Source organism: Centrocercus urophasianus, unplaced genomic scaffold (assembly GCF_019232065.1).
Source record: "Centrocercus urophasianus isolate 14NV4802_14NV808 unplaced genomic scaffold, USGS_Curo_1.0 seq_18, whole genome shotgun sequence".
NCBI lineage: Eukaryota > Metazoa > Chordata > Aves > Galliformes > Phasianidae > Centrocercus > Centrocercus urophasianus.
This window is the reverse complement of record NW_024884733.1, coordinates 14,601,824-14,627,410: the sequence shown is the minus strand read 5'-3', so window position 1 is coordinate 14,627,410 and position 25,587 is coordinate 14,601,824. Positions and strand designations below refer to the sequence as shown.

At 40.6% G+C, this 25,587-nt stretch overlaps 2 protein-coding genes across 2 annotated transcripts in view; one reads left to right on the top strand and one right to left on the bottom strand.

Annotated features, from left to right (window-relative positions):
* Positions 1-3,081, top strand: part of PKN2 (protein kinase N2) — a 52,457-nt gene extending 49,376 nt beyond the window's left edge. Inside the window, exons 21-22 of the mRNA XM_042819884.1 lie at positions 485-565; positions 648-3,081. Of these exons, the coding sequence (XP_042675818.1) occupies positions 485-565; positions 648-851 (285 nt within the window). The 3' untranslated portion in view covers positions 852-3,081. The remainder of the gene's footprint in view (positions 1-484; positions 566-647) is intronic.
* A 3,352-nt stretch (positions 3,082-6,433) lies between these two features.
* Positions 6,434-23,745, bottom strand: GTF2B (general transcription factor IIB). The gene is made up of 7 exons (XM_042819885.1): positions 23,650-23,745; positions 21,715-21,821; positions 13,804-13,937; positions 8,236-8,382; positions 7,972-8,101; positions 7,085-7,366; positions 6,434-6,911 (listed from the first exon to the last, which is right to left on the bottom strand). Exons 1-7 carry the CDS (start codon positions 23,664-23,666, stop codon positions 6,778-6,780), a joined length of 951 nt encoding a protein of 316 aa, XP_042675819.1. The 5' UTR covers positions 23,667-23,745; the 3' UTR covers positions 6,434-6,777.
* Positions 23,746-25,587: the final 1,842 nt, after the last annotated feature.

The window sequence follows — 25,587 nt, the reverse complement described above, 5'->3', positions numbered from 1 at the left end:
GGCAGTACCAAAAGAAGGTATGCCACAATGAGGAAAAACGAAGGAACCTACTGCCCATTGAAGTACCTCATCAGATTTCTTCTCTTCTGAGCCAAGCAAGCAGAAATTTCAGCTTATGTAAATTCTCTATCCTCTCCATCAAAAAGTGCACTTTTCATTATCTGTGCTGAACACTGTCCCCACAGATTACTTCAGGTACTAAGGTATTACACAGCAGATTTGCAGAGTAAGAGAGGCAGGCCTGCTCAGTACACATTCCAGGCTGCTTGTATGATCTGATTCAACTGACACTAGAGGAGAAATGCTGTCTCTTTCTACATAAAATTTCATCTGTACCTTTCTCTGAGGACCATGAATTTTCTGAGTTAGGCAGTATGAACTTCATCCATCCAGTCTCAGTGTTCACTCTTATACAGTAGTACTTATCCCTCATTCCTCTCACTGCTTCTGAATTTTCACACTTAAATATTTCTTGTTTTGTCAGCTGCTACGAAGAAATCCAGAGCGACGTCTTGGAGCTGGAGAGAAAGATGCTGAGGATGTAAAAAAGCATCACTTCTTCCGGGTGAGTAGAAGCCACCATTTTTTGTATAGGATCATAAAGGAACAGAGAGGGGAAACTGAACACCAGTTGGTTTATTTTACAGCTAATAGACTGGAATGCTTTACTGGCCAAGAAGGTGAAGCCTCCTTTTGTACCCACCATTAGAGGAAGAGAAGATGTTAGTAATTTTGACGATGAATTTACCTCTGAAGCACCTATCCTCACTCCACCTCGGGAACCAAGGATACTTTCAGAAGAAGAGCAGGAGATGTTCAGAGATTTTGATTACATTGCTGATTGGTGTTAACTTCTAGACACTGTGAAATCCTAGCTGACTGGCTCACAAGAATGCCTCTCTCAGAAGAATACCGCCCCTCCAATTGCTCTCTGTGCCACCTGTAGCTTCTGTTTGTTTTGGTTGGTTTTTGTTTTGTTTTTTTTTAATCACATGAAGATCCTTTTTAAGTACTGTTTTAACACTCTTGTGAAGAGTGGCCTCTTTGTATATTGTTTTTTATCTGAGCACTGGAAAGCAGTTCTATGGAGTTCTTAAGCTGAGTGGGTGAATCCAGGCTGTACTGAGCTTACCACACGTGGGCACACTTGGATCTGTACTGTTTCTCTCACTCTTCCACCGCAGATAACGTTTTTAAAGTATCTGCCTTAGATGGGAAAAGCAGACTTTGAGCTAGTAATCACGTAATGCTCCTCAAACACACGAAATAGAAGTTTGTGATACTGTTGACACTCACACTGAATATGGTTCTAGCTGGAGAAGGCAAATGATTTCAGTTAAACATCTTGTGCGGTCTGTAAAACTACACATTTCTATGTACACCTTCCTCTTGTTCTTAAAATAATGGTGTTGAGAACAGATAATGCCTTGTTTTATAAATTTTCTATGGTATTTATTAGGAAAAATGTTAAATGCCTTGCCTTCGAGACAACAACAGCATAAGTGCTTCCATGAAAAATAAAAATCCCGAAAAACCCAGGAAGTTTACCAAAGCCACTTGCCAAACAGTTTTGCCTTCAAGCTTTTTAAGTATGGCTTAAAATTCTGGTTGGAAAAAAAGAATGTAACAGGGATGTTGCTCAGCCTAACCACAAAGAGCAAAGCATATACATTTCCTGAGCCCAACCACTTCTATACTCAAACTCATGCCTTTTCCACTCACAGAGTGGAGGATAAGTTAACCATTCTGTATGTAACCACCTAGATCATCCTGTATCTGCTGTACAATATCGTATCACCATTAGGAAACATAAGGATTTTCAATGTATACATGCTGTGAACATGTATATTTGGAAGTTGTAATGTATTCTTATGTCCAGGCAAGTAATGTAATTACACCACTTCATTAATTTTGCACAGTGGCCACGTGAACAACATTGAACTTTGAATGAAAAAATATTCCTATGGGCCGCTGAACTCCAGAACTTAGATTGGCAGTTAGCAACAGTAAAAGCAATATCTTGTAACAGAATGTATAAATATTTTTGATAAAAAAAACTTGTATATTTTATAAACCTCCTAACACTAAAAGCTGTACCTCAAAAGTTGAACAATAATTTAGACCTGACACTGTGTACTCGTTCTCCAAGACCTGTTGTGGTACCTGGTGTTTTGCAGCAAACGTGAATTCTTAGAAAATAAATGTCCCATGTCACCCTTCATTCTAGCACCATTCAGAACTCGTGTATTCAATCTCACAGGTGTATCCTGGCAAAGAGTTTGCTGTTGGTGGGCTAAGATAGGGAGAATCAGCACTGAAATGAATTAAAAGCTTGTAATTGTAATCGTGTGAAGATGAAGCAGAAACCACCAGACAGTGAGGTGGTGGTTTAAAATCACGACGCTGGACAGACCTGCAGGGTCAGGCAGAGGAAAGGCAATAAGGAATAACGGTTAATTGTTCTAAACTGGGCTTCCCCCACCCCAGGAAGCAGGAAAGGCATCTTTACCAACTCTACAAATCATGTTAGGAGGAGTGAACGAACTTTTCAGCAGTTTCCAGCTTAAGAAACAAATTACGTTCCTGTATCTAGCTGAAACTAAATACTTTTGAGGTACAGTCAGCTTACCCCCTTGGTTCCCAAATATATATATGAGCATCTAACGGGGTGCTTAGCAATTATGAAAGTATCCTGAAAAATACCTTTTGTAACTACATCTTGTACAGAAATCTCTTTTTTAATCTAAGTACATCTCTTAAAAAATAGAGGGCAGGGTATGTTCACCCAGTTAAGCTGAAAGAAAGCACTAATTTTATCTCTGTAGTTTTAAAATATTTTTAGGCAGATTAAGATTTTAAACCCTAGATTGTAAATATATTTTGCTATACTTTATCTGTATGTGGCTGCTCAAGCACTTTGTAAGGAAATTAGGATATTTTAGAATGGTACACTATGCATTAAAATGAAATGTGCCTTTAACAATGTCATTTTAAGTGTTTTGCAGTCATTAATATCACAAATTAAAGTTTTAAATAGAGTAATTTGTAAATTGTGTCCCAAACATGATTTTGCTGTTTCTTGAAGTGATGCCATGTTTTTTCCCACGGGTTACTTCAGAAAAGAACTTGCAAACAGGAGGCAACTTACAGAAAACCAGTCTCTTAGTGGTAGTTCAGCGTACTCCCATTTTTCCCCTCAAGTCCAAATAAATAACCAACTCTGAACATACCTTCTTCCAAATTAAAGGAGTTGTCTCAGTGGGATGAGCAATCCTTCCAAAGGGAGCAAGAAAAGATCACATGCATTAGCTGGATGGCTTGGCTCTGTATTCTCCCCTCACAAGCTCCTTTTGAGGACAGGGGCAGACAGCACTCCCTCCCTCCTGGGTACTTCTTCATTACTGCCTTTTTCCCCCCATTATATAGGGCAGCTCTGTAAACAAACAAAAACCTGCACATAACCAACAGTAAACCTGTTCTTTTAGCAGGAATGAAAAGCTTTCTTTTCTGAGTACACTTAGAAAATAAATCTTTACTCACCACTCTTAAGAATGAGCTGAAACTTCAAGAGGCTACTGCCTAGAGCCACCTCACTTGAATGCTTAACTAAGCAGACATTCCAGAAAGGGCTAGATCCAAATGAAAATACAGTTTTAAATATCTAGTCTAAATTGCAGTGCAATAGGAAGCACCTGAAGATACTATGCCACATCCTTTGCTGTCTTGTCCCAGGCTCAGTACAGAGCCAGCTCCCAGCAGCACCATTGGCTTCTCAGCAGGGACACATGCACCCACCAGCATCCCAAACTGCACTCTGCTTGGGCTCTGCTCAGCATCCAGGGGGCAGTCAGCTACCAGGCTGGAAGCCCAGGGTCAGAACCCTCTTCCTGCTGTAAATACTCCCAAACCCAGGCTGCTGAGGTGTCTTCCCATTAGCAGAACACCCAACTACACACAGACCTTTCTTTGGAAACCAGCAGTACAGCCATCATTCCCTTCATGCCATGGTATCATGGCTCATCCTGCAAATCATCCCACTGTCCTCTTGATACTTTTATTTAGTGAACAGAGAAAGCAGTCTTGTCATCTAACAAGCGAGCTGCACCTAACTCAGTGCTCAGATTGTCCAAGAATAGGTTCTATTGGCTGTTTTTAGAAAGCAGGTACTTGAACTTCCAAGTTGCTGCCACAGCTTTCAGTTCCTAGTGGAAGATTGTCTGACCTTGCCCTGTTATTAACAGCCAAGGGAAGATAACCGAGCAAATGTGGCTGTTCTGTCAGGTCACTGCATGCAGCCAGCAGGCTCCCCTGCTGCGCCTCAGCCTGAGAAGAGCACTGAGCTACTAGGGCAGGTTCTTCTCCAAGTTGCACCACAACCAGGCTCAAGACTCAGGAGAAGATTTCTTACAGAAAACATCTCTTCAAAGTGCCAGTGCCATCATCTTCATGCCTGTACCAATACTGCAGCTTACAGCAGCTGTGTGAGCCCCACTTCAAAGGCAAGAAACTTCTGACTTAAATAAAACGTTAAGTATGACAGCCACCTAGGAAGCATGGCAGCTTGCCAGGTGCGTATATGTAAGTTTAAACTCAAACAGAAGAGATACATTTTTCTTCTTGTGGCTTCCAGTAGACTTAGGATGCCACCAGGATGCCATCAGAGACTGCTTTTCCAAGGAGCTGGAGTGTCACTTACCTGGAGGACAGGAGCAATTACAAAGGCTACAAGAGTGCAGCAGAGCTCTGAGAGGCCTGAGCTTATTTACAGGACAAAAACCTTGCCTCCTTCAAGTCACACCGCATCTAGAATTCACTGCATCTAGAAATGCTGTTGCACCACGCACACTGCTGAGACAGGCAGAGACAGGCTAGAGTCAGAAACACACAGAGCTCATGGCTGAAGGAAAAGCTTCTGTGAGAAAAGCAAAGTCCTCCACAAATCAGCACATTAAAGCATTAGTAACAACACAAAAATGAATTCAAAGCTGTAGGATTTTTTTTCCCCTGGAATGCTTTACAAAACCAGTCAACTTACACCAGAAGTAACCAGTTTTCAGAATGCAGCACCCCTTCAAGCATCTTCCTCGTTGCACCACTTCAACCTACACAATCTATGACACCATCTCTACATCAGAGGCGTACACAAGTTACCTGCAGAACTGCAGGGAGAGGCAGGGTCCAGCCAGGACAGCATATCTCTGCCTCTCTACACTCCAGAGCTTTGTAACGTTCCTTTTAAATCTCACCCCACACAGCTTTTGCTGCATCTAAAAAATTTGAACAGCACACACTCACTGCTCACATATCAAGTGCTTATTCCCAATGCCTGAAAGCATTTAAAATAGGAGCATTCCTTTCTAAACTGCATGTAGTAGTTTTAACACACTGACATGTGCTGAAAAATATCCCTGCTGTACACTTCCACTTCTGCATTTCCAAACTATAACACTAAGGTACAACCCCATCCATTCCAAGCATCATGCCTGCTCCTAAAGGAGGGAGCCTGAGAAGCTCAAACTAAGATGAGAAAAGCCCAGGTAAGAGAATTTGTTGTAACGCAGTTTACAGAAAGATGTGACATGAGAACACAACCCCTCCAAACTACCAAGAACACCACCTTTCCCAGCTGGAGCAGAATCATTTTTCATGACTGCAACCAACAGCTTCAGTGTATAAAAGAACTGTATAGCCTTTGTTATTTGTCCACAGTAAAAACCTTAAGCTGCCACATGTCAACAGTCTCGAGTGGCAGAATAGGATTAAAACAAAACCACCAAGAAAACAGTGAGGGCTGTTAAAAATCAGTGCTGCTAGCACCAGACACAAAGCCCTCCTTCTGGATGGCTTGGGACCAGATGCATAGCAAGCTGACCTCTACAGCTGTTCATTTTAGTAATTAAAATGAATTTGCACCTGTGATGCAAAATTAACTTGGGAACCAGACGACTTCCAGTTAAGCACATTTGTTGCTTTACACACAAAGAAACACTGTTGAAACACAGCTACTTTTCAAAGCTATTACAGCTTGAGAAGGGCTGAACAACTTCTGCCCTTCACTTCTTAGCACTTGGTGGAGAAGCAAAGCAGAGACATCAACAAAAATCAAGGAGAGGCTGTGCCAAGGGCAGGGCTGATTTTCTCAAGTCTGGAGATCTTCAGCAACAGTTACACAAATATTCAAACTGCTTTTCACCAGAAGTTTGCATTCTCAAGCTTTTGCTCAAGCCTTCCCCGTTGCAAATTGCAGCTAACTGCATAAATTAAAGCCACACTAAAGATTAATTTTTAAGATTAAATACTGTCACGAAGGGGAGTCTTGTGACAAAATCTAAGCATGAAGCTAACTCTACCATTCCATGGTTTGCATTCCAGTTCTCCATTTGTGGAAAAGTATGTGTGTGTCAAATTGTAGTGACATCCACAAGATCGTAAGTGTTTTTGGAAAAGTTTATTTGGGAATTACATAGTATTTTCAATTTTCCAAAATACATTTTACTAGATCCCTACAAAAGAAATCTGAATAAGTACAATAATATGAAATTAAGTTTGTTGCAACAGTCATTAAATATTTACTTCCACTAATATATACATACAAAATGCCACACAATTAGCTTGTTTACCTTGGAATGTGTGCTGCATTCCAGCAGTTATGCTCAAATATCCATATCCTCCAGTTCCACAACATGAAGACTCAATATTAACACTTTGTACATCCTTTATTATAGGCAAGAATCTTTTTTTTTTTGTTATTAGAAATTAAAGTAACCTTCAGCAACTTCACAGCTGTGGTAGCTTGTCTACTGGAGTATCAAACTTGAAATCTGCTGGGAAGAGATCAGGAGCTCGAGGATAGATGAGCCTGTATGATTGTCTGATCGTAACATCAGCCACACCAGCAATGTCACCAATTTCTAAGACAAAAAGCAGACAAATGAATAATGCTTTTTAAATTTTTGCCATTTTTACTGAATAAAACAGCATATGTTTGTTTGGTCTCCACTGCATGCCATTGGAACAGCAGCTTCCGAGTCTACAAAAAACATGAGTTGTCTTTTAAGCAGTGAGATGTTAAAGAAAGTTTTACCTTTTTGCGTCCTTTTCTCTGCAGAAGCTTGTGATGCCATATAAATAGCTGCAGCTGCTACAGAAATAGGGCTTCTCCCAGGAACCAAATCTAATTCCACAGCCTTACGGGCAATGTGTGTTGCTGCCATTTGTACTTGTTTGGGAAGACCCAGATTTGAACAGAATCTTGACATGAAGTCTCCAGTTGTAATCAGATCAACACTGGTTTCAAGAGCTTTCAGAATAAGTTTAAAACACCGACCTATTTCCTTCTTTGAAATCCTGGACACTGCACATATTTCTAAACAAAGAGGAAAAAATAAACTTCACATTTGACAGCATTTTCTGCCCGAAAATACCTGCATTTGACTATACGTACGTTAACACCACAAAGCAGGCCAATGTGATGCAAGCCACTACACCACAAGCTTTGCACATTAATGAAACTTCTAAATCATTTAAGTCAGTTCAAACTTTTCATGAGAAGCTAAAGAATACAGATTACTTAATAAGGGAGATCTGATACTCTCAGTCAAAGTTGTCCCCTCAGGATCAGGGAAAAGTTGCATATATTTACTGCAGAGCTTTTGGCAAAAATGCAGTTGCAAGAGTCCCCATCTTCATCAGATCAAGCAGCATCTTAAATATCACCAATACTCAGAATGAATCTCAAATGCCAATTTTAAAATATATTATCACCAAGAATCCCACACCTGAAAGCCCACTGGCATTATGAATGTAGCAAACTTTTTGCACACCCCTCCTCTTCTCCCCAGGCCCAGCAAGGTGGGCTTTCACTGCAAACAACCAACTTGGCAAAGTCCAGACATCTGAAAACTAAAATCCTATAATAACAATAACTAGACACTTGAAGGCAATATTGAATCTGTACCAGTGAAAACTTACCTTTAAATGTTCTTGGAACACCTTCTTGCCTACAAGCTATGTAGAGACAAGCAGAAGCTATAGCATCATTACTCCTTCCCTTCAGGCTCTTCTGCTCATACACTTGCTTGAATAAATTATTTGTTCGATCCTTCAAAGCAAGACGATTAAATTTAATTAACTCCAGGCCATTTAATTAGCAGCAATATCAAAAATTCATGTGCCCATTATATTATGCTAACTCAGTCAACGCCAGAACAATTTAAGACAGAGACATGAACTTACAACTATATTTCTAGGGAGGTTGATTCTGTCTGCCATGTTTGTAATTTCTTTAAAGGCGTTCATCATTGCACGATCAGAGCTGCTCATCGTTCTGCGATTTTGGTACTTTGAATTCCCAAATTCATCAAAACTTGCTGCACCTGTGCCCTGAAAAAAAATACATATAGTCAATAAAACAGTTAAGTTCTTCCTCATTTCAAGAACAAACATCCACCAGCTTTATAAATCCTAAGTCAAGGCAACACATTGGAACACGCAAGTACACGTGGCTGAAGTAAATCTTAAAACTGAGCCTTGTCCCAGACATCATGCTCTACATTCTGCACAAGTCTTAAAACACTAGCTGGCTTCTGAGCACCACTGATTACGTGAGAATGAAACACGAATAGCACATAGCCAACGCGTGTCTGTCAATATGCCTACTGCCACTGTTCAGGTCCAAGATTATGTTTCTGTATGTCAGTTAGGCTACCTTTGCATCACAGCAAATATAGCCAATTCAAAACAATTTTATGACCAACTGGAAACCAGCTGTTACAATAACAACTCAAAAATGGAAATAAAAGCATAGACGAAGAGAATATCCAAAACAATGACCAGTTCAAAACTAATGTGATGCGTTGCCTGCTGGCAGCAGTAAGCATTAGTTGTGGCAAGATGTAAAAATCCATATATTCTGCCTTTACAATAAATCCAACAGCCTCTTAAAGGAAAATCCTTAAGTCCTCCTGATGAGGTCACATCCACCTCATAATCTGATGGCTACCTCTGCTGTAGAGACCCACATCTGGCACGTGCACACTTTGGTACTGCTGTGAAAACGTAAGACCCTGGCACAGAAACCCCTCTCACAAGTTTCCCTATAGGGCGGCTCTTTGAACAGGCCTATGACAGACACTAGAACCCAAGACTGTTCTTGGCTTTTTTCATACTCTTTCCAGCACAAGTACCAGTGAAAGAACCAGCTACAAACAACCATGGCAGCAGAGAGAGTGCTGAAGGCAATCGTAGTGATTTGACTGGATGAATCTGTCCAACTACCCAAAAGTCACCAGAGAGTCTTAAGGGGAAACAAAGAGCAAGAAAGCACAGAAGACTTCAGTCCTCAAAGAGCTTTAAAAACATGCCTTCAGCAAGGTTTCCCTTTTAGAAACTATTCCAAAACAACATTCTTTGCCTAAGATACACACATCTCAGGTCTAAAGGCTCCTTCCTGGTCATCACTCACACCTTGCTGCCTGCAATGCTCCCCACAGCACTCATGTGTATCGTAGCTTCCTGCACCGGCGCTATGCACAAATACTTAGAGGAACTGTATTTCCTCAAAATCTTGTAGCTGCCAAGGAAATGACCACAAAGGCCCATCATTTTTGACAGCAGGTTCCCAGACCCTGTGTTCAGACCTCACACTAGGTGTCCCTTCTTTTCCAGAAAACACTGCTCTGTTCTGAGGCCACCAAGCACTCCCCTCCACCACGCAGATTTTACTTTCCCTGGTCCATTATACACAGCACCTGGAAGATTTATTTCACTGTTTTCTAATTTTCTCCTACATCTCCTCATTTTTCACTTTCTTGGCCATTACTTTTTCCTTTGAATGTCTGCTTACACACATCAAACTACCAACACAGCTACACACAAGTACTGTTAGTCAGAGGATTTCACACTGCCAGCACCTTCCAAGAGCAACCCCAATATACAACAGCTCACAACTATAAAAGGGTTGGAAAATACTCTTCCATTTCAACTGCTTAAGTTAAACCACAGCAGTTCTCCTGCATTTGCTATTTAAATGCATCATCTACTTTCTTTCCAGATCATTCAATTGAGGGACAATGCTTTGTTGGCTTCAGTTCTTCACAACCATGTTAGGAAATACCTTTTCCTGCATGGAAAAAAACAGAAGCCCTATAGTTTTAACTGGTATATCCTCCCCCTTAAGAGCAGAAGGGAGAAGCTTCACCACCACCACTGACTGGAGGCTATCCACAGCATCAAGGAATGCACCCTCACCATGCAGAAGGCTTGCCCAGTACAACCCGCTCTTTATGTGGTCTGGAGGTAACCATGGATCCTTTCTTCTTTTACATTCATCTCGCCACTACTTATCAATAACAGCACTTTCAGATACAGGCCACACAGTCTGACAACACCCAGCTTCCTCTCAGAGCCATCTGATCAAAGCATAGAAATTTGATACCGAAAGCATACATCAGTTTCCTGTTCAACCAACCTACATTCTCTCATAGTTGCAGTCACTACAAAAAGGAATAAATTAACAATGAAGCATAACAAAAGACAACTTTTCCCACACGATCTGTAGCAGAACTGCAAGTTTTCTTTCAGATTCCAAGAAAATACACTGGTGTATAAGGAACTGGCTCATCTCTTTCTCTTGAATTTTGCATGAAATTACCATGATAGTTTGACAATTGAATCACAACTAATGCCAGACGTCACCACGTCTCCAAACGATCTGCACCGTCATCAAGTGAGTTGCAGCACGCTATCTACTTGCAGAGAAGTACAGTTCTGTGTCAACACCCTTAAAATCCTCCTGAAGAATGCAAGCCACTTCCACCACAGCTAACTATGCCACTCAACTTCCCCTTCACAAATTAATCTTTCATCTAACACAACCTTTTGCTATCTCAGATAGATGGGTCTCTGGCATTAAATTGTACTAAATTGGTACTAAAAACAATTAGGAATTAATCTCTTTTGCATGGGCAAAAGGGCTTCTCTTTGGTTATTAGCAGGAAAAGAAAGTATTTCTGCAGCAGAAAGGAGTCCCAGAGCAGTACCTCTCAGTTTCAAAGAGGAAACTATGAGAAGCCATTTTGTGAAGCAGAACTGACCCGATCCTTTCTTTCACAATTTAAAGTCCCCTTCTAACAGGCACGTGGTTTGGACTCCATCTTCACTTACATCCATCCTTATGAATATAGGTGCCTTCTATAATATTCCATGAAAATAATTCACCTTCACTTTTGGATTTAACACAACATGAGTTTTACTTCTGTTGTTCCAGCTGGCATTTTAGCTCATTTGTTTAAACAATCCTAATAACAGCAGCTCTACCCTAAGCAGAAAGGAGCTTCCTATCCAACAGGAATCTCGGGCACACAGATGTGGAGTCCCCTCCAGGCCATTCTAATTCTAATTGTTATTAAGCAAGAAAATACAATCTCATCCTGCTTCACTGTGTGGAACTCATGAAGGCTGTTCTTTATTGTTCCAGATGCCACTTATCTTCCTCATGCCTACACCGATCTCACCATTATTGAAACATCTCTTACTTCAGAGTTAATTCTCATGCCCAATTACTGTTGGCACTGACTTTAGAACACTGCTCAAGAAACTGGCTGATCTCTTGGTTCAGTTATTTTTGCTGCAGAACTCACATCCTTTGCACATGGATAGAAAATTTCTTCGGAACCTTCTGACAAGCCGTTCTCTTTCTTCCAAATAACTGAGGAAAAAGGCAGCTCCCAGCGCTCACAACATCCAGAGCCCCTGTTCAGTGGCAACACAAACACAGGAACTCTTGTCCAGAACACATCCTGGTTTGTCACAAACAACTTCCTGTAGAAAATAACGTCTGTTCTTTGGTTCGTTCCCTTGCAAGTGAAATACCTGCAGCAGGACAGATTGTCCTCTGAAATTCTCCCTGGTGGTTCTAAGATTTGGACGTTTTTGCTCACAGTTTTCATCCGTTGTGCCTCACTGACAAGCCTGCAGCTTGCTATTCAGAGAATACGACCTGCTACAGCTACTTTAGTCCTGTCTACTCAAGGATATTCTGGTTAACAGCAAAGCTATTGCATTCAATGAATCCTTATCCCTGAAAATTTAAGTTTTTCATAGATGTTTCTTTAGGTCTTTAATTCTCTCCCTGGGACTACTAACCCTCTTATCCTAAATAAGGCACTGAACTTCAAACAGGAAGAGGGTTAACAGGTCGTGTTAGAATTTGTATCCAGCTGAACTGTATCTCCTGCTGAAATACCTTTTTTCTTTTCCAACATGCAGGTTCTAGAAGAGTTGAAAATGTCATCCTACTTCAGAATCAAACTGAGTTCCCAGAAACAAACCCTGTATTTGCACAGTTCCAAAATGATACAGCACGAATTTGGAATAAGCTGTCCATTTCTCCATTTATGAAGGTGCATTTCTAATCTTAATCGTAGCTTACCAAATCTGTAACAGAAATCCAAGTCCTGAGAATTACAATCCTCCTGGACCTATTATGGTATCACTAGAAGTCCAACAACTCCTAAAGCACTGCTTCACAGAGCTACTTAGCAACACCCATTTGTTTAATGAAGAAGTGCAGAAATTTGTTTGAAGGGAGGCCCGGTATAATGCATCCCAAAATCTGGTTGGAAAGCAACAATGCTCAGAAAAAGTCCAAAACACAAACATCCAGATGGACAATTTTTTTAAAATTTTTTTTAAACTAATATAGCTTCAAGATTAGCTGCTCCTATCAGAGTTCACTAATGGTCATCCTCTCTTTGAAGAATTCCTAGCTGAGAAGTATGGTGGCACATTCTCCTATGTATACCCACATATGTTTAGATATGCCTATTTCTTCATTTTCCATGGAGGACTGTTTTCTGTTAGGATTCATAGAAAAGAGGGATAGAATAATTCATCAAAAACACTAACAGCTCTCTAAGTATCCACATGATTGCTGTGAGTTAACTGCAGATTTTTTTTCTAGGAATTTAGGAAATTCACTAAGTTAGTGAAAGATAACCCAAACTTCAAACTGTTTTCAAAAATCAACTGTATTTCTTTGGTTATGATTAAATATTACACATTTCCGATTTTAAGGGCTGCACACCAGGTCCCTGTTTAACACAAAAAATGGAACAGACACTTTCTTAAAAATGAAGTGGAAATGCTGCACTGAAAACAGGCTACTGATTTCATTAAGTTATTGTGAAAGATATCAGATGACAATTGTCAAAATCAGACAGCATGAAACATTCAGGAAATACACAAATACGAATCTGAATCCTGCATTAGAAAATATAACAAAGCACAATGAAAGCTTATCTGGGTCACTATTTCATTAAAGGGAGGGCATTTGTGTTATTCATCTTGCTTTCCCTTTCTCATGAACGTCTGACATGGTTGTACCACAAAACTTCGAGCCAAACATCCACTCAATACTTTCTTCTGCAATACTTACACCATAGAAGAATTCTGTATTTAGTGTTTTCACGTAACATTCACTGAGAGAGCAGGCACAACATGCATGTTGCTCTCCATGTCTCCAATACTAATCTGATTCAGACATTACCAAAAAGCTAGCTCATGTTGCAAATCAAAGAGTGGCAACTAATCCTACAGCACTGCAAACTTCTGTCTTGTCAAAAAATTCTTTCTTGCCGTCAGCCAAAAACAGACGCATTTCAGAGATAACTGAAAAGCAAGAGTCCAGTTTCAACTAAATCTCTTTGTAAATGCATTCTCTGAATAGCTTCCCTCTGGACACACAAATATGTAGTAGACACAAAAATGATCAAGCTTAGTAGCATTTAACATTTTACATTTTACCTTTCCAATCATTGTACTCAGGTCACCGTCGCTCAACAAAGGATTCTGGGTATCCCCAACTCGAGATGGGTCTTTTGTTGCTTTATCATTGCTGAAAGTTCTCCATTCCGACCCTACATCTATGACACGATCACCTGTGGTTACAGAAAACAATTGTTTGTATCAACGTAATATTGTGAAAAGCTTCTGAAACATTAAGTTACACAGCTGAGCTCCCAGTTATAAAATGCAGGCTGTTACCAAGCGCGAACAGGATGTAGCTGCAGGTCACACCAAACACCAAAATTTTTAGGTTTTTCAATTTTAAGTAGAAAGCAATAACAGGAGCTGCAGAGAAGGTTTAAATAACTAGATAAATGAATCCAGAGAACAGTTGCAGCCATCCTTAAAGACTATCATAGGTTATTCAATACACAAAGAAGGAGCTCACAGTTGTCCATAAGCATTCCCAGTGACAGACAAATGAGTAAGTTATCTTACCTTTGACACTTAATAGAAGTACTCCTGAATTAGCTATCAAGCACAATCTCATCAAGCAGTAGCACATCGCTTTTCTGAATGAGCTCCAGACCCTTGGTACTCAGAAATGAATATGCCACCTTCTGAACCATCATAACAACCTTCTGCAGCTCTGTTTTCTTCCTTAAGGGATGCCTGACCCTTAATGAAAAGGACTTTCCTTGGGAGTCCTCTCAAATTCACCTAAATGTTTCCAGCAGCATCTATTCAGATTGAGAAATATCTCTATCCAGCATTAATACAGGCAAAAAGTCTGCACTAATCACAATATACAAATAACAATTAACAAAAAAGTTCTGTTTGTAGTGCAGTTCGTTCCACTCACAGGTCTGGTAAAACCAGCACCTCCAAGGCATTGACTCCAGAGCTGTACTACAGCACTACACAGAATTTTTAGGAACATGGGTAGAGAAAAGCATTAAGAAAAAAAGCATTACAGTTCTGTGCAGACTATCAGAAGTCAGTACAACTGCCACCTCTGCTTTGCTAAACCTGAGAGAAAGTTAATTATCTTCATCAATGTTTAAGTGTTGTGAATTCACAAAAATAAATGGCACTGACAGCAAGAAAAAATTGAAGTCCGAGTATGAAACAACAGAGCTTGCTTTAATCTAGTAAAAACGTAAGCAGACAAAAGCACTCCCTACCAAACAATGATAACATACAATATGAAGCTGGAAATAAAAAAGTACAGGAGCAATGCACAGAGTGGAGGAACTTCCCTCTTAACACACGATGATGCAAGGAATGTGCCTGAAACTGAAAGGTGTAAATGAATCTAAGTCAGGCCAACTTGAAAGGAACAGATTTAAGACAGGAGTACTCTCACTAGTATTCATCCGACTTGCTCACGGCTGTGCTCCACGTTTATCTCATACTCTAAAGAAGGCTGAGGGAGTGGAGGTGGAAGTAACATAAGTCAGAAGATTAAGAACACCACAAAGTAAAAGACAGCACAGATGCATTCTTCCTACTAGAGGCTGGTATCTTGCAAGCTTTCATTAGCAGACAGCATGCTCCTCTGGCTCCTGGACTCTTTGTAAATATTTGATTCAGTAATGCACCTTCTATGGTCTAGCAGTGACTTTAAGACAACCCCCCAATACTGTTTACAGCATCTAAAAAAAGCAAAATGTACTTAAAATTCTGGCATGGTATAAATAGAACACTGAGCACAGGGCAATGATGTAATATTTTTTTCCACAAGTAGAAATGACCTCAATGACTCACTCAAGGATCTGCCTCTTGTGAGTTATGAACCATTCCTGCTCTAACAAAAAAATGTTGTATCACTGCCTGGCAAACATACTACAAACAGAGAATTGAGACTACTATTTCAAAGTGAGAAAAGATTAAGTAGAACAAATCCCTGAATATAAAGCATTTGTGGAATTAAGATCCAGTGTGTAAATACCTTCATGTTGCCAAGAAATCTGCTATTGCAAGAAAACAGTTCTCCTGGATAATCTTTACTTACAAAGGTCCAAGGAATCACATTCCACCTTTCAAAAGCCTTGCATAGAAGCCTGACACAAGCTAGAAATAACAACAAAACTGGAACAAATAGGCCAAATGTTTCCACAGATGGAAAATATTCAACTGCAAGCGGCTAATTATCCTATCCCGCACACAAAAGAAAGTGTAGCACTAAGTGTTCTCTTAACCTTTCAAAACAGAAAAATCACTTTAGAACTGTTGCCTTGGTATGTATGCAACAAAGCCCCACCTGTAAGCGACAGAAACAAAACCTTAAATCCCAAAGTCAGTTTAACAGAAAGCAGTGCGATATCGCAGCACTCGGAGATCAGCTTTGAACACTGGTTGCTAAGTTATCATTTCAAGCTCTGCACGGCATTTCCTGGCTCGTAGCCTACTGATGTGCTCTCCTAAATCATCTGGAAAATGCACCTGGGTGGCAAACAGTAGAGCAAGCAAAAGCTCCCAAAAAACACCATCTAAAATCCCTGCTTTCTCCCATTGTTACTACATAGGTTTGTCAACTGTATCCAGCTGTGATAGGCTTGGGAGTGGTTGCACATCCACTACTTCCTTATGATGCCATCTTTTTGAACAGAAACAAACTTCACAAGACATGGTCACATTAAACATATCTTTAATTAAAATCAAACGTGAGTTCATCCCTTTCTGCTCTGAAGTAGAAGCAAAACACACTTCAAGGACCAAATCTACACAGACACCCATCTCCAGCACGAAGCATCTTCACGAACACAAAGATTTTCTTCACTGCATTATTTAATTCAAAAAACTCTTCTCCCAGTATATAACCAGTCTTTAAAACGCAGTCTAACTGACACGAGAACTGCAGAGCAAATACAACAAACTTCAGCAACTCAGTTTACATACCACCTAAAAATGCACAACTGCTGTTATTCAGAACAGAAGACCTCAGACCAGTTACTTTTCTTCGGAACTAATAAATACAATGAGCAAGCGCTCCAGAAATGAAAGAGTGAACTCAGCTTAGCATCAAAAATTAAAATACAATTTTCAAAAATTTTTAGTAATTACCTTAGCATGACTATAAAACACAAATATTGCACATTTATTTCATGCAAAAGTAGAAAGCAGTTTATCAAAGGAAACCACTCTTATTTGACAAGTTCTGCATTAACAATTACATGTTTTCAGACAAATAATACCAGCTCCTTCAGCAGCACAATCCACTTGAAATACCCGTGATGCACGAGTCCTGTATTCTCTGTTTGCATTTTTATTACCTCTTATATTAAATACACACACACACACAAATAGCTGCAGACTGAGGAGGTTTAATCAAAACAATAAGATGGAATTGGAGCCTCAAATAATGTTATCTTCCATATTCAGTCCTGAAACATTTTCAAGATGATATGGCTTAATTCATTGTAGAGGAGCTATAATGGTAGATGTACACTGAGTCAAGCTCTGCATATGAACAACTAATATTATAACCTCAAAATAAACAGTAAAATAATGCTTATTCACAATTTAAAATACAAAACAGCCACAGTTTCTAACAATGTTTGGCTCATTCTGACCATTAGTTAAGGAATCTGCTGCCATCTAGTGAGCACATACATGGAAACACTTTTAAGAACAACATGCTTAAAAACATACATAGAATTCTAATTTCAGCCAACTCCTTATCATGGAGAGCACTGAGGTGCTGAGACAAATTACAGTGAAAAATCCAGGTAGAAGATTCAAGCCAAGGAAAATTATGAAGACATAACTGCACAGAACCAGGTTGAGTTGAGCCTTCCTTCAAAACTGAACGGTCTTCATTCACAAATACTGAGAATACACCTGCCCATACATCACCTTTGTCACTTTCTGCTGCACTTGCTCCAACAAGCCGGAATATTTCTTGTACTGAGGAGCCTGTAGTTGGCCACGGTATTCCACCACGTGTACACCCTGCCACATTCTGTTTATTTGCTTATTGTCAACAACTTGGGGGCCAACGTGGCCCACTTCTATGAGCAATGGTGTGAAGGGACTCACAGGCACATGGCCCGGGGAAAGGGGAAGGGAAAGAGAGAAAAAGGTAGAGAGATGGGCCTAAAAACTAAACAGCAGCAACGAGCCAAGGGAGAAAACTGATTTAATAAGGACGATATTGGAATCAAGACAATACAATATAATGCAATACAACTGGAATTGAAGCCGATAAATAAAATGAGAGTGTCCAAAAACTGAAGGCCTTACTCTAATGCTGAGGTGAGATGGCTAGACACTGCAAAGACAAGAAGTAAAAGAAGGGGACAGTCTCGTGACTTGTGAGCAGTTTTATCTTTCCCTCTAAACTGAGAACGGAAACAGAACAGTGAAAGTCTTCTGGGAGATGTAGTTCTCTTCTGAGAACCTGGTATCTGGAAATATCAACAATCTGGCCTGGAGCATTAATTCTAACTGCCAGTGCACTACATGATGTTACGATGTGGAACACTGATAACAAAAATCATGACAAACCATGACACTTACGTATTGCCAACACAGTTACACTCAACTTCATTTCAGTTTTTAGCAAGCAAAATTACTTTCCTTGAGCTCAGCCACACAACATTTTAATAAATCTAGTATATTCAAGTTAACAAAGAATAATTGTTGTGAATAAACAAAACCAAACCCTAACTTCACAGTCGCGACTTCTTCTAGATGGCTCCCACAGAAGCCTTGATTAGGCACACAATCCTTTGAATAGCTTCAGATATCAACACCGTATTATCAGCAACATTCCCCAAACATTCCATGATTCAGAATGTAGATAAACATAATATTTAGTCTAATGGAAGTACTCTTCATATTGGCTCTGAACCATCTTTGGTTCCCAGCCTAGAACCTACAAACTGTAAAACCTTCCACATCCTTCAGGAAATATCATGCTAACAACAGTGACTGCAAAGCTTTGCCAAAACTGCCAGGGCTTCTGCTCCTCATGTCTTAGCAAATACTAAATGATGACAGTCATGTCATGGCTGCACGACTCACTACTCACACCACCACTCAGGCTAGTGGATGGACAACGTTTGCCGCTGCCTTATGAGATCTGGGGATCAGGCATCTTCAGCAATCCACATCCAAAAGACAAACACAGGCATTTGTGGAAACTTGTGCTGTTTACAGCAGATACAGAACTGAAGTGGGTCAGACTTAAGACAGAGACCATTTGAAGTGCTGACTGAAAAGGCTTATGGGTGGCTCTTCTCATACAACAAATTGCCTATGTAAATTCAGCACCCACGAACACTCACACATTCAGCCACTCAAAGTTTCTGCAAGTGTAAGCATATCTTGTAATTAGCTTTTCCATGGATGCAAAGAATTTTACTTGCAAGCACAAACTTTTATCCAACACTTTCTAGTACTCTGGGCACCAAGCATAAAAGCAGTAACTAGCTATCAGGTGCTAATATACATCCATATCTAAAGCTTTTTGTCCATTTAATTAAAATCTAAAATCTCCAACTAAAATCTTAAGTGTAGAATGTTAACAGTATTTAGAGAAAGAGGTAATCATCAACATACATACAGATACAGAAAAATGGATACATTTTTCACCATTTGGAGGTTTAAAAATTTTACAACAGCCACAAAAGCCCTCTACTTGATCAGAAATACTTAAGTACCTTCTTCACTTCCAGGATACTACCAAAAAATAAGAGAAAAAAAATGAAATCATTGGTTTATTTCAGAAAAGCATCACGTATGTAGAGATGCAATCAGTCTTGTCCCTGAATACAGACATAGTAATGGTCTGAGTAATGGAGTGACCAACAGATACAATTAGGAAATCCACTCCTAGTCATTTGTTGTATCATAATGAAAACAATATATGCAGAAAAGTTAAATCTTACCTATATCATATAGGCTGTACTTTAAGACTAGACATTTACATCTCAAACTTTTCAGAAACATTAGCCAACTAAATAACGCAACAGAACTTTGTAAAGCTCTGACCACAAACTATGGAATGTTTTCCCACAAACTCTGAACAGGTATACAGGAGATGGAACAAACACCTGCATATCGCTCATAACCTTATCCTAGTTTCCTGTTGTCTCAATCTTTTTCTGTTGCCTTTCTCTTCCTTTTCAGCTACATAACCTCTAAATGCAACATCAGCCATAACAGTAATAACACTGATTTCATTACACACCCATAGAAATGACAATTGTCAAACTTTGGAATCAGTGTATCAGCTACTTTAACCAATAACATAAGGAAAAAAAAATAAGAAGAAAAATAAACTTTTCCTCAAAATATGTGATGTTTTAGTGCTCTGCCACAGCAAGCAGGAAAAACATCATGTGGAAATACATTAAGCTTTGTCAAAAACTCTTGGATCTCATTTCAGCCATCTTGAACAAAAACAGTGGCCAAGTCATGCCACTACAGACTTTGTAGCAGTGGAACACACCCATGTTCAGCATACACCATTCTGCCTCTGGGACACAGGCAGTTCTGCAGACACCAGAACCACAGTATTTTTAAATGGAACTGTGACAGTAATTTGGCTACAATCTTGCAGTTTCTTCCACTGTTCTAATGGGTCCCCCTCTAGTAGTAAAAAACTCATCAAATTTCAACCCAACCCAACCCTAAACCCATGGTGAGTAACACTTGTACGTACCAGCTACACCTGTGTAAACTTAGGGAAATCAGAATGCAAATCTGTGACTGACTTCACTGTGTAGAAAGAAGTGAAAGCACTACTCTCTTAATGGGAACATATCATGCAACTTGCAACAAATACATACAACTTTGACCATTCAGAAACAAAATGTTGTCTACCTATTATACATCCCTTTCTCCTTGCATCTCTAGAAGAAGAGACATAGAGAGTAGGATCTGATTTTCTCCTTCTCTCCATTTCCTAACAAAAGAAGGACTATTAAATATTCACACTGTTGTTTGGTCATGCACTCTTCAATTATTTATCTACTTGTTTTTCAAACTAGCTGTTGGATACTCAAGCTAATGAATGGAACATATGCAGGACAACTCAATTACTGAAGGATGGCAGAACAAAATGAGAACAATCGGCACAACAGTAAATGTTTGAATATTTTAGTGATAAATCCATGCAACAACCTGCTTAAAAAAATACACCATGCTTAAAGAAAAAAAAAAAACATTTTGCCCCAGCAGTAATGTTGGCTCTAAAGAAGACTAAGTTCAATTTAAACACATTTTGAAAATGTAACTTGATGAAAATCTGCATTAATATTCTAAGAATTTTTTTCTTAACTTTTTTTTCCCATTTTAAATACTCTATTATAATTATCAATACAGTTTAGCCTCTGTAAGTTGCTGCCATGCATACAGTGGAGAAGAGATCAGCAAAAATTCAGGAGAAAACTGGTATTAATTTTGTGTGGTATTAAAAGACTTAGGAGAAGTAATTAACAAAAGCAAGTATTGGCAAGAATACAGAGAATCATCCTTCAGGACAGAAAATAACCACCACCCAGTGGGAAACAAGAGTTGCTCTGGATTTGTTTATAAGGCAGAATATTTTTTTTTTATTTTACTAACTGGAATAACAAAATAACAGTCATAGTTAAAGACAGAATACTGGACTAGGTGACATAATATTCTAATTCAATATAGCAAAATATTTCAAGATTTCAATCTTTAAAACATGTTTGTTTGTTTTTTCCAATTTTCCACAAGAAGTTTCCAGAAGAAAGGCTATTAAAAATAGTGTTTAGCAAAGAGATTGTCTTGTAACAAAACATTTAGGTATCAAGACAAAAAACTAAAGGCTCAAATTACATTCCCATGTTGTGGAGAAAAAAAAGAAAAAAAAAAAAGAACAAAAAACCCACACAGATCTATATGCATAATGAAGGTTACATAGTAATTCACAGTGATATGAAATCCACTTACCTACTACTAGCCCACACTCTGAACAAATCATATCCCCAGCTCTGTAATCCTCCACTAAAATGGAATCTGGATGGTTTGGGCAAGTCACCCTCGGAAGAGCATCCAAACTACAAAGAAAGAAAAAAGAATTAAATTGTTATTATCTCAGTCAAGGAGGGTGCATCCCAAAGCACGAGTTCGCTGCTGAGAAGAATAATTTACGGTGATCTGAAGGACTTATTATTAACCTAAAACACCTGAATATCTTAAATTGCAACACTTTTGCAATTTATCTCATCACAGAAACATAGAAAGCTTCCAACGAGAGCATCCAAAACTTAAATGCAGTCAAGATTAAGCGAAGTCCACCTTGCAGTCTACAACTAACTGAAGTTCCTGAAGAACAGAGAGGTGATTACTTCATGCTAATGGGCATTTCCACTCATTCTTATCAAACCAATATAACTTATCAGGTCCTCAATTCAGGAAGCAGTGGGCACACATTTATTTGAGAACATATAATTCTGTCATTTTTTTCAAGGGTTAGAAAAAAAATGCCATCCTTAAGTTAGGTTAAAAGTAGAGCATTAAATTAAGCAATTCATTAGTTGTGAGATTGTAATGGAGAAACTACCAGCTCATGAGAGGGATCGGGCAACAACTGCTTCTGAGGACTGGAAACCATCTCTTGTACACCATATATCTTCAGCAGCTACAAAAAGCTTCCAATAAAGCCTTGTTGTTGTTTAACATGTGCACACATACAACAGCACCAAAGCACAGCAACAACCAATTGCTTCTAACCAAACGTTGTAACAGTAAATACCTCATTTAAACTAACAGTGAATGCCCAGTAACTCCACTAAAACAACTTTGTTTCAAGGCTAGAATTGTTTCCGCTTACTATTCAAAGTTTTATATTCAACAGAGCCATTTAATCGAGCTAAAAAAGCAGCAGGTATGGCAGCTGATCACAGCAAAATAAAACGCTGCAAGCACTTCTCAGCCTAAATGTGACGGCACCAAAAACACCTGCTAGTCCTTCAAACAGGAAGCGAGCCTTTATAGGAGTTGAATTCATCCGAGTTTCCTCCTTTCCCACCAGCCTGTCACTGCAGCTTAATCTACACAGTCCCAGCTCAATCTTCATGTTTTGGATACACCTGATGCGTCTAAGGAAAATAAACGTAACATTCTAAACCGACGGCTGTTCAGAAGAACCTCTACGATTCAGAACGCAGATTAAGATTCACCGGCAGCGTTAACCTCCACAACCCCCGTGCAGAACACGCTCACGCACGACCTTCGGATGCAAACCACGTTGGATATCAGACACACGCGCTCCCTCCCGGCCCTTCCTCCCTCGCCCAGCGGCTTCACGTGGCAGACACAAGTGTTGACAAAGCAAGCAGGGCGCCCAGCTGACATTCGGCGTTACGCAAAAGGCCAGCGACATGCGGAGCGAAAGGAGGGAGGGAAAAAAAAAAAAAAAAAATCAAACGAGAAGCTCCAAAGAAAACACTCGTAGCGCGTTGCTGCAGATCTCTCTTTCACAAATGACCACACGACAACCATTTTTTTCTACCCAGGATTTAATTAAGCGATGCAGACAGACGCCCGGCCCCGCTCGGGGAGCGGCACCGAGCTCGGGGCTCCAACCCACAGCAGCCGGCCGCCGCGGCCCACACGGAGAAGCCCAGGAGGCCCCTGCCGCGGGACGGCTTACGGTCCCAAGAAGCCGGGGAGGAACGGCGAGCCGAGGCAGGGGGCGGCGCCGAGCCGGGGCCGGGTAGGAGCGGCGATGGCCGCCGGTTCCTCCCCGGGCGGCAGCGGAGGCCGACGCGGCCATTTTCTCTGCCGGGCCGCGGACGGGGAGAGATGGAGGAAGCCGCGCCGCCCGCTCCTGGGGGTGAACTCCTCCGCGCGAGCCCCGGTGGAGCGCCGGGCCTCCCTTACCGGCTCGTGGACGCCATCTCACTCCTCCCGGCGGCGGCGGCGGCTGTGCGCGGTCAGGAAGCAGCTCGGCGCACCTCCTTATGTACCGGCCGCGAGGGGCGGAGCCGCCGGCAGCTCGCGACGGGTCGCGCGAAAGGACAGGCGGCTCCGCGAGCGCGCGCCTGCCGCGAGCCCCGCGCGGCGCGGGCCGGGGACGGAGGCGACGCCGGGCGTCTCGAGCTGCGCGCGCCCAGAACGTGGCGGTTGGGAACCGACGCCACGAGCAGCTGCGTGAGGTGACAGAGCTCGCGCTGGCAGCCGCTCGGCGTGGGGCCGCCTGCAGGCAGAGATCGATGCCGCGAAAGGGAAGGAAGGACCTTTTTCCGTCCGCGATGACGTTTACTCAGTAAGACCAAAGGAAGAAAAAACAACACCTGCTTTTCAAGGGGAATAAAGCTTGTTGTATTATGCTTCCCTATGACCTTTGAGATGTGAAGTAGCACTGCCTGCAACAGCTGCACCACATCAGCACTCAGCCCCAGGGGGTTTGCAGGGTGCGCGGCTTCCACGGAAAGATCTCCCGCCGCCAGTCAGTGCCATCGGCAGGTCTCCCCCCTCTCTGCTCACTAAGGGTTCCATTTACACTACACCGAGACAATCGTTTGCAGAACTGTTGCCCAAAAAAAAAAAAAAAAAAAAAAAAAAACCCACAGTGGACCGTGCTTTGTTTTTGTTCCCTGTCTGCAGCCATATTTCAAGTGCTTTCTCCCCAAGCAAAAGCGTTTGATGTGGTAGACGAGAATACTGCTACCAGCAGTCTTTACAACAGATCTTCCAAATAGCTTATGGAAAATCCACCTTGCTGCCCCCAGCTACACCTGTTCTTTCCCATCACTGTAGTTAGAACAATAATCCTAATTTTAAAACGTTACTTAACTGGGCACTCTGGAGTTTCTTAAAATCTAATCCAAAGTTGTTTCATGCTGCCTACCATCAGTGATAAAAGTCAAAACGCTGCAGTTCTCACATTAACATTCCAGCAATCATTCAATGGGATTTCAACTGCCTTTGTAAACACAACAAACAGTACATTAATGACAGTAAGTCATCAGATCTTGTTTGTCTAAAGATCCTTTGCAATTGTTTATTTAGCCAATGTTCATTTTGTTAAAATATCAGATGTCAGTCAAATGCCTCATAGGAGCAAATGGAGGCAACGATCAACAGCCAGAGCAGCTGAATCACGCTTGGTATATCAATTCATTTCTGCAATGCATCTTACATGTCCAGACCTTTAACGACACAAAAAAAGATTAGCAGATTACATCAAGTGCTTTGGAAGCAATGAGGCTTTTGTTCACAAGGCAATATAAACACAGTAAAGGGAGGCGAGTAGCATCCTAACACCTTTCCACTTTTGAGAGGATGCACAGCCTCATTACATGCATGTTCTGATGCTACCAGCAAGCTATCTCAGGGAAATCTTAGACTGTAAGAATAGTTGTAGAAGTACTCAGAGAACTGTGCTTTTTTGCAGTTGTATTTCAGACTAGCATGACGCAATGATCTTTATTTAGAAGTCTCTTTTGATATTATTTTTATCTTCACTGGTACAAGTATATTACTTGTAATGACTTCTTGAAAATTGCAACTAACCATTTTTGTGGGGAGATCTGGAGAACAACAGTGCAAGGCAGCTGAAAAGACCCAGCTAATAGGCTACTGATAAAGCAGCCTAGCAGATCACAGTCTGATTTCCATACGATTCTTTTTGTCCTTGTCCATAGTCACAAACCGCTGGGATTCAGCTGGATTCCAGCTCTATAACCACAGAATAAGTAAAATAGTTGCAAATCTAGCAACAGAATTTCTTTGAGCTTTCCAGCATAAGGTCTGTGGGTTGAATACCAAACGAATATGAAGAATACAACACATTTAAAAGGTTACATACTTGGATTG

Excerpts from the sequence above, each read along its gene's own strand:
- GTF2B (XM_042819885.1), bottom strand. Across the intron at positions 8,383-13,803 it reads TGAGTACAATGATTGGAAAG|GGCACAGGTGCAGCAAGTTT; the intron begins GTAAAATGTAAA and ends ATTTTTTTTCAG. Across the intron at positions 8,102-8,235 it reads ACCTCCCTAGAAATATAGTT|GATCGAACAAATAATTTATT; the intron begins GTAAGTTCATGT and ends CTTGCTTTGAAG.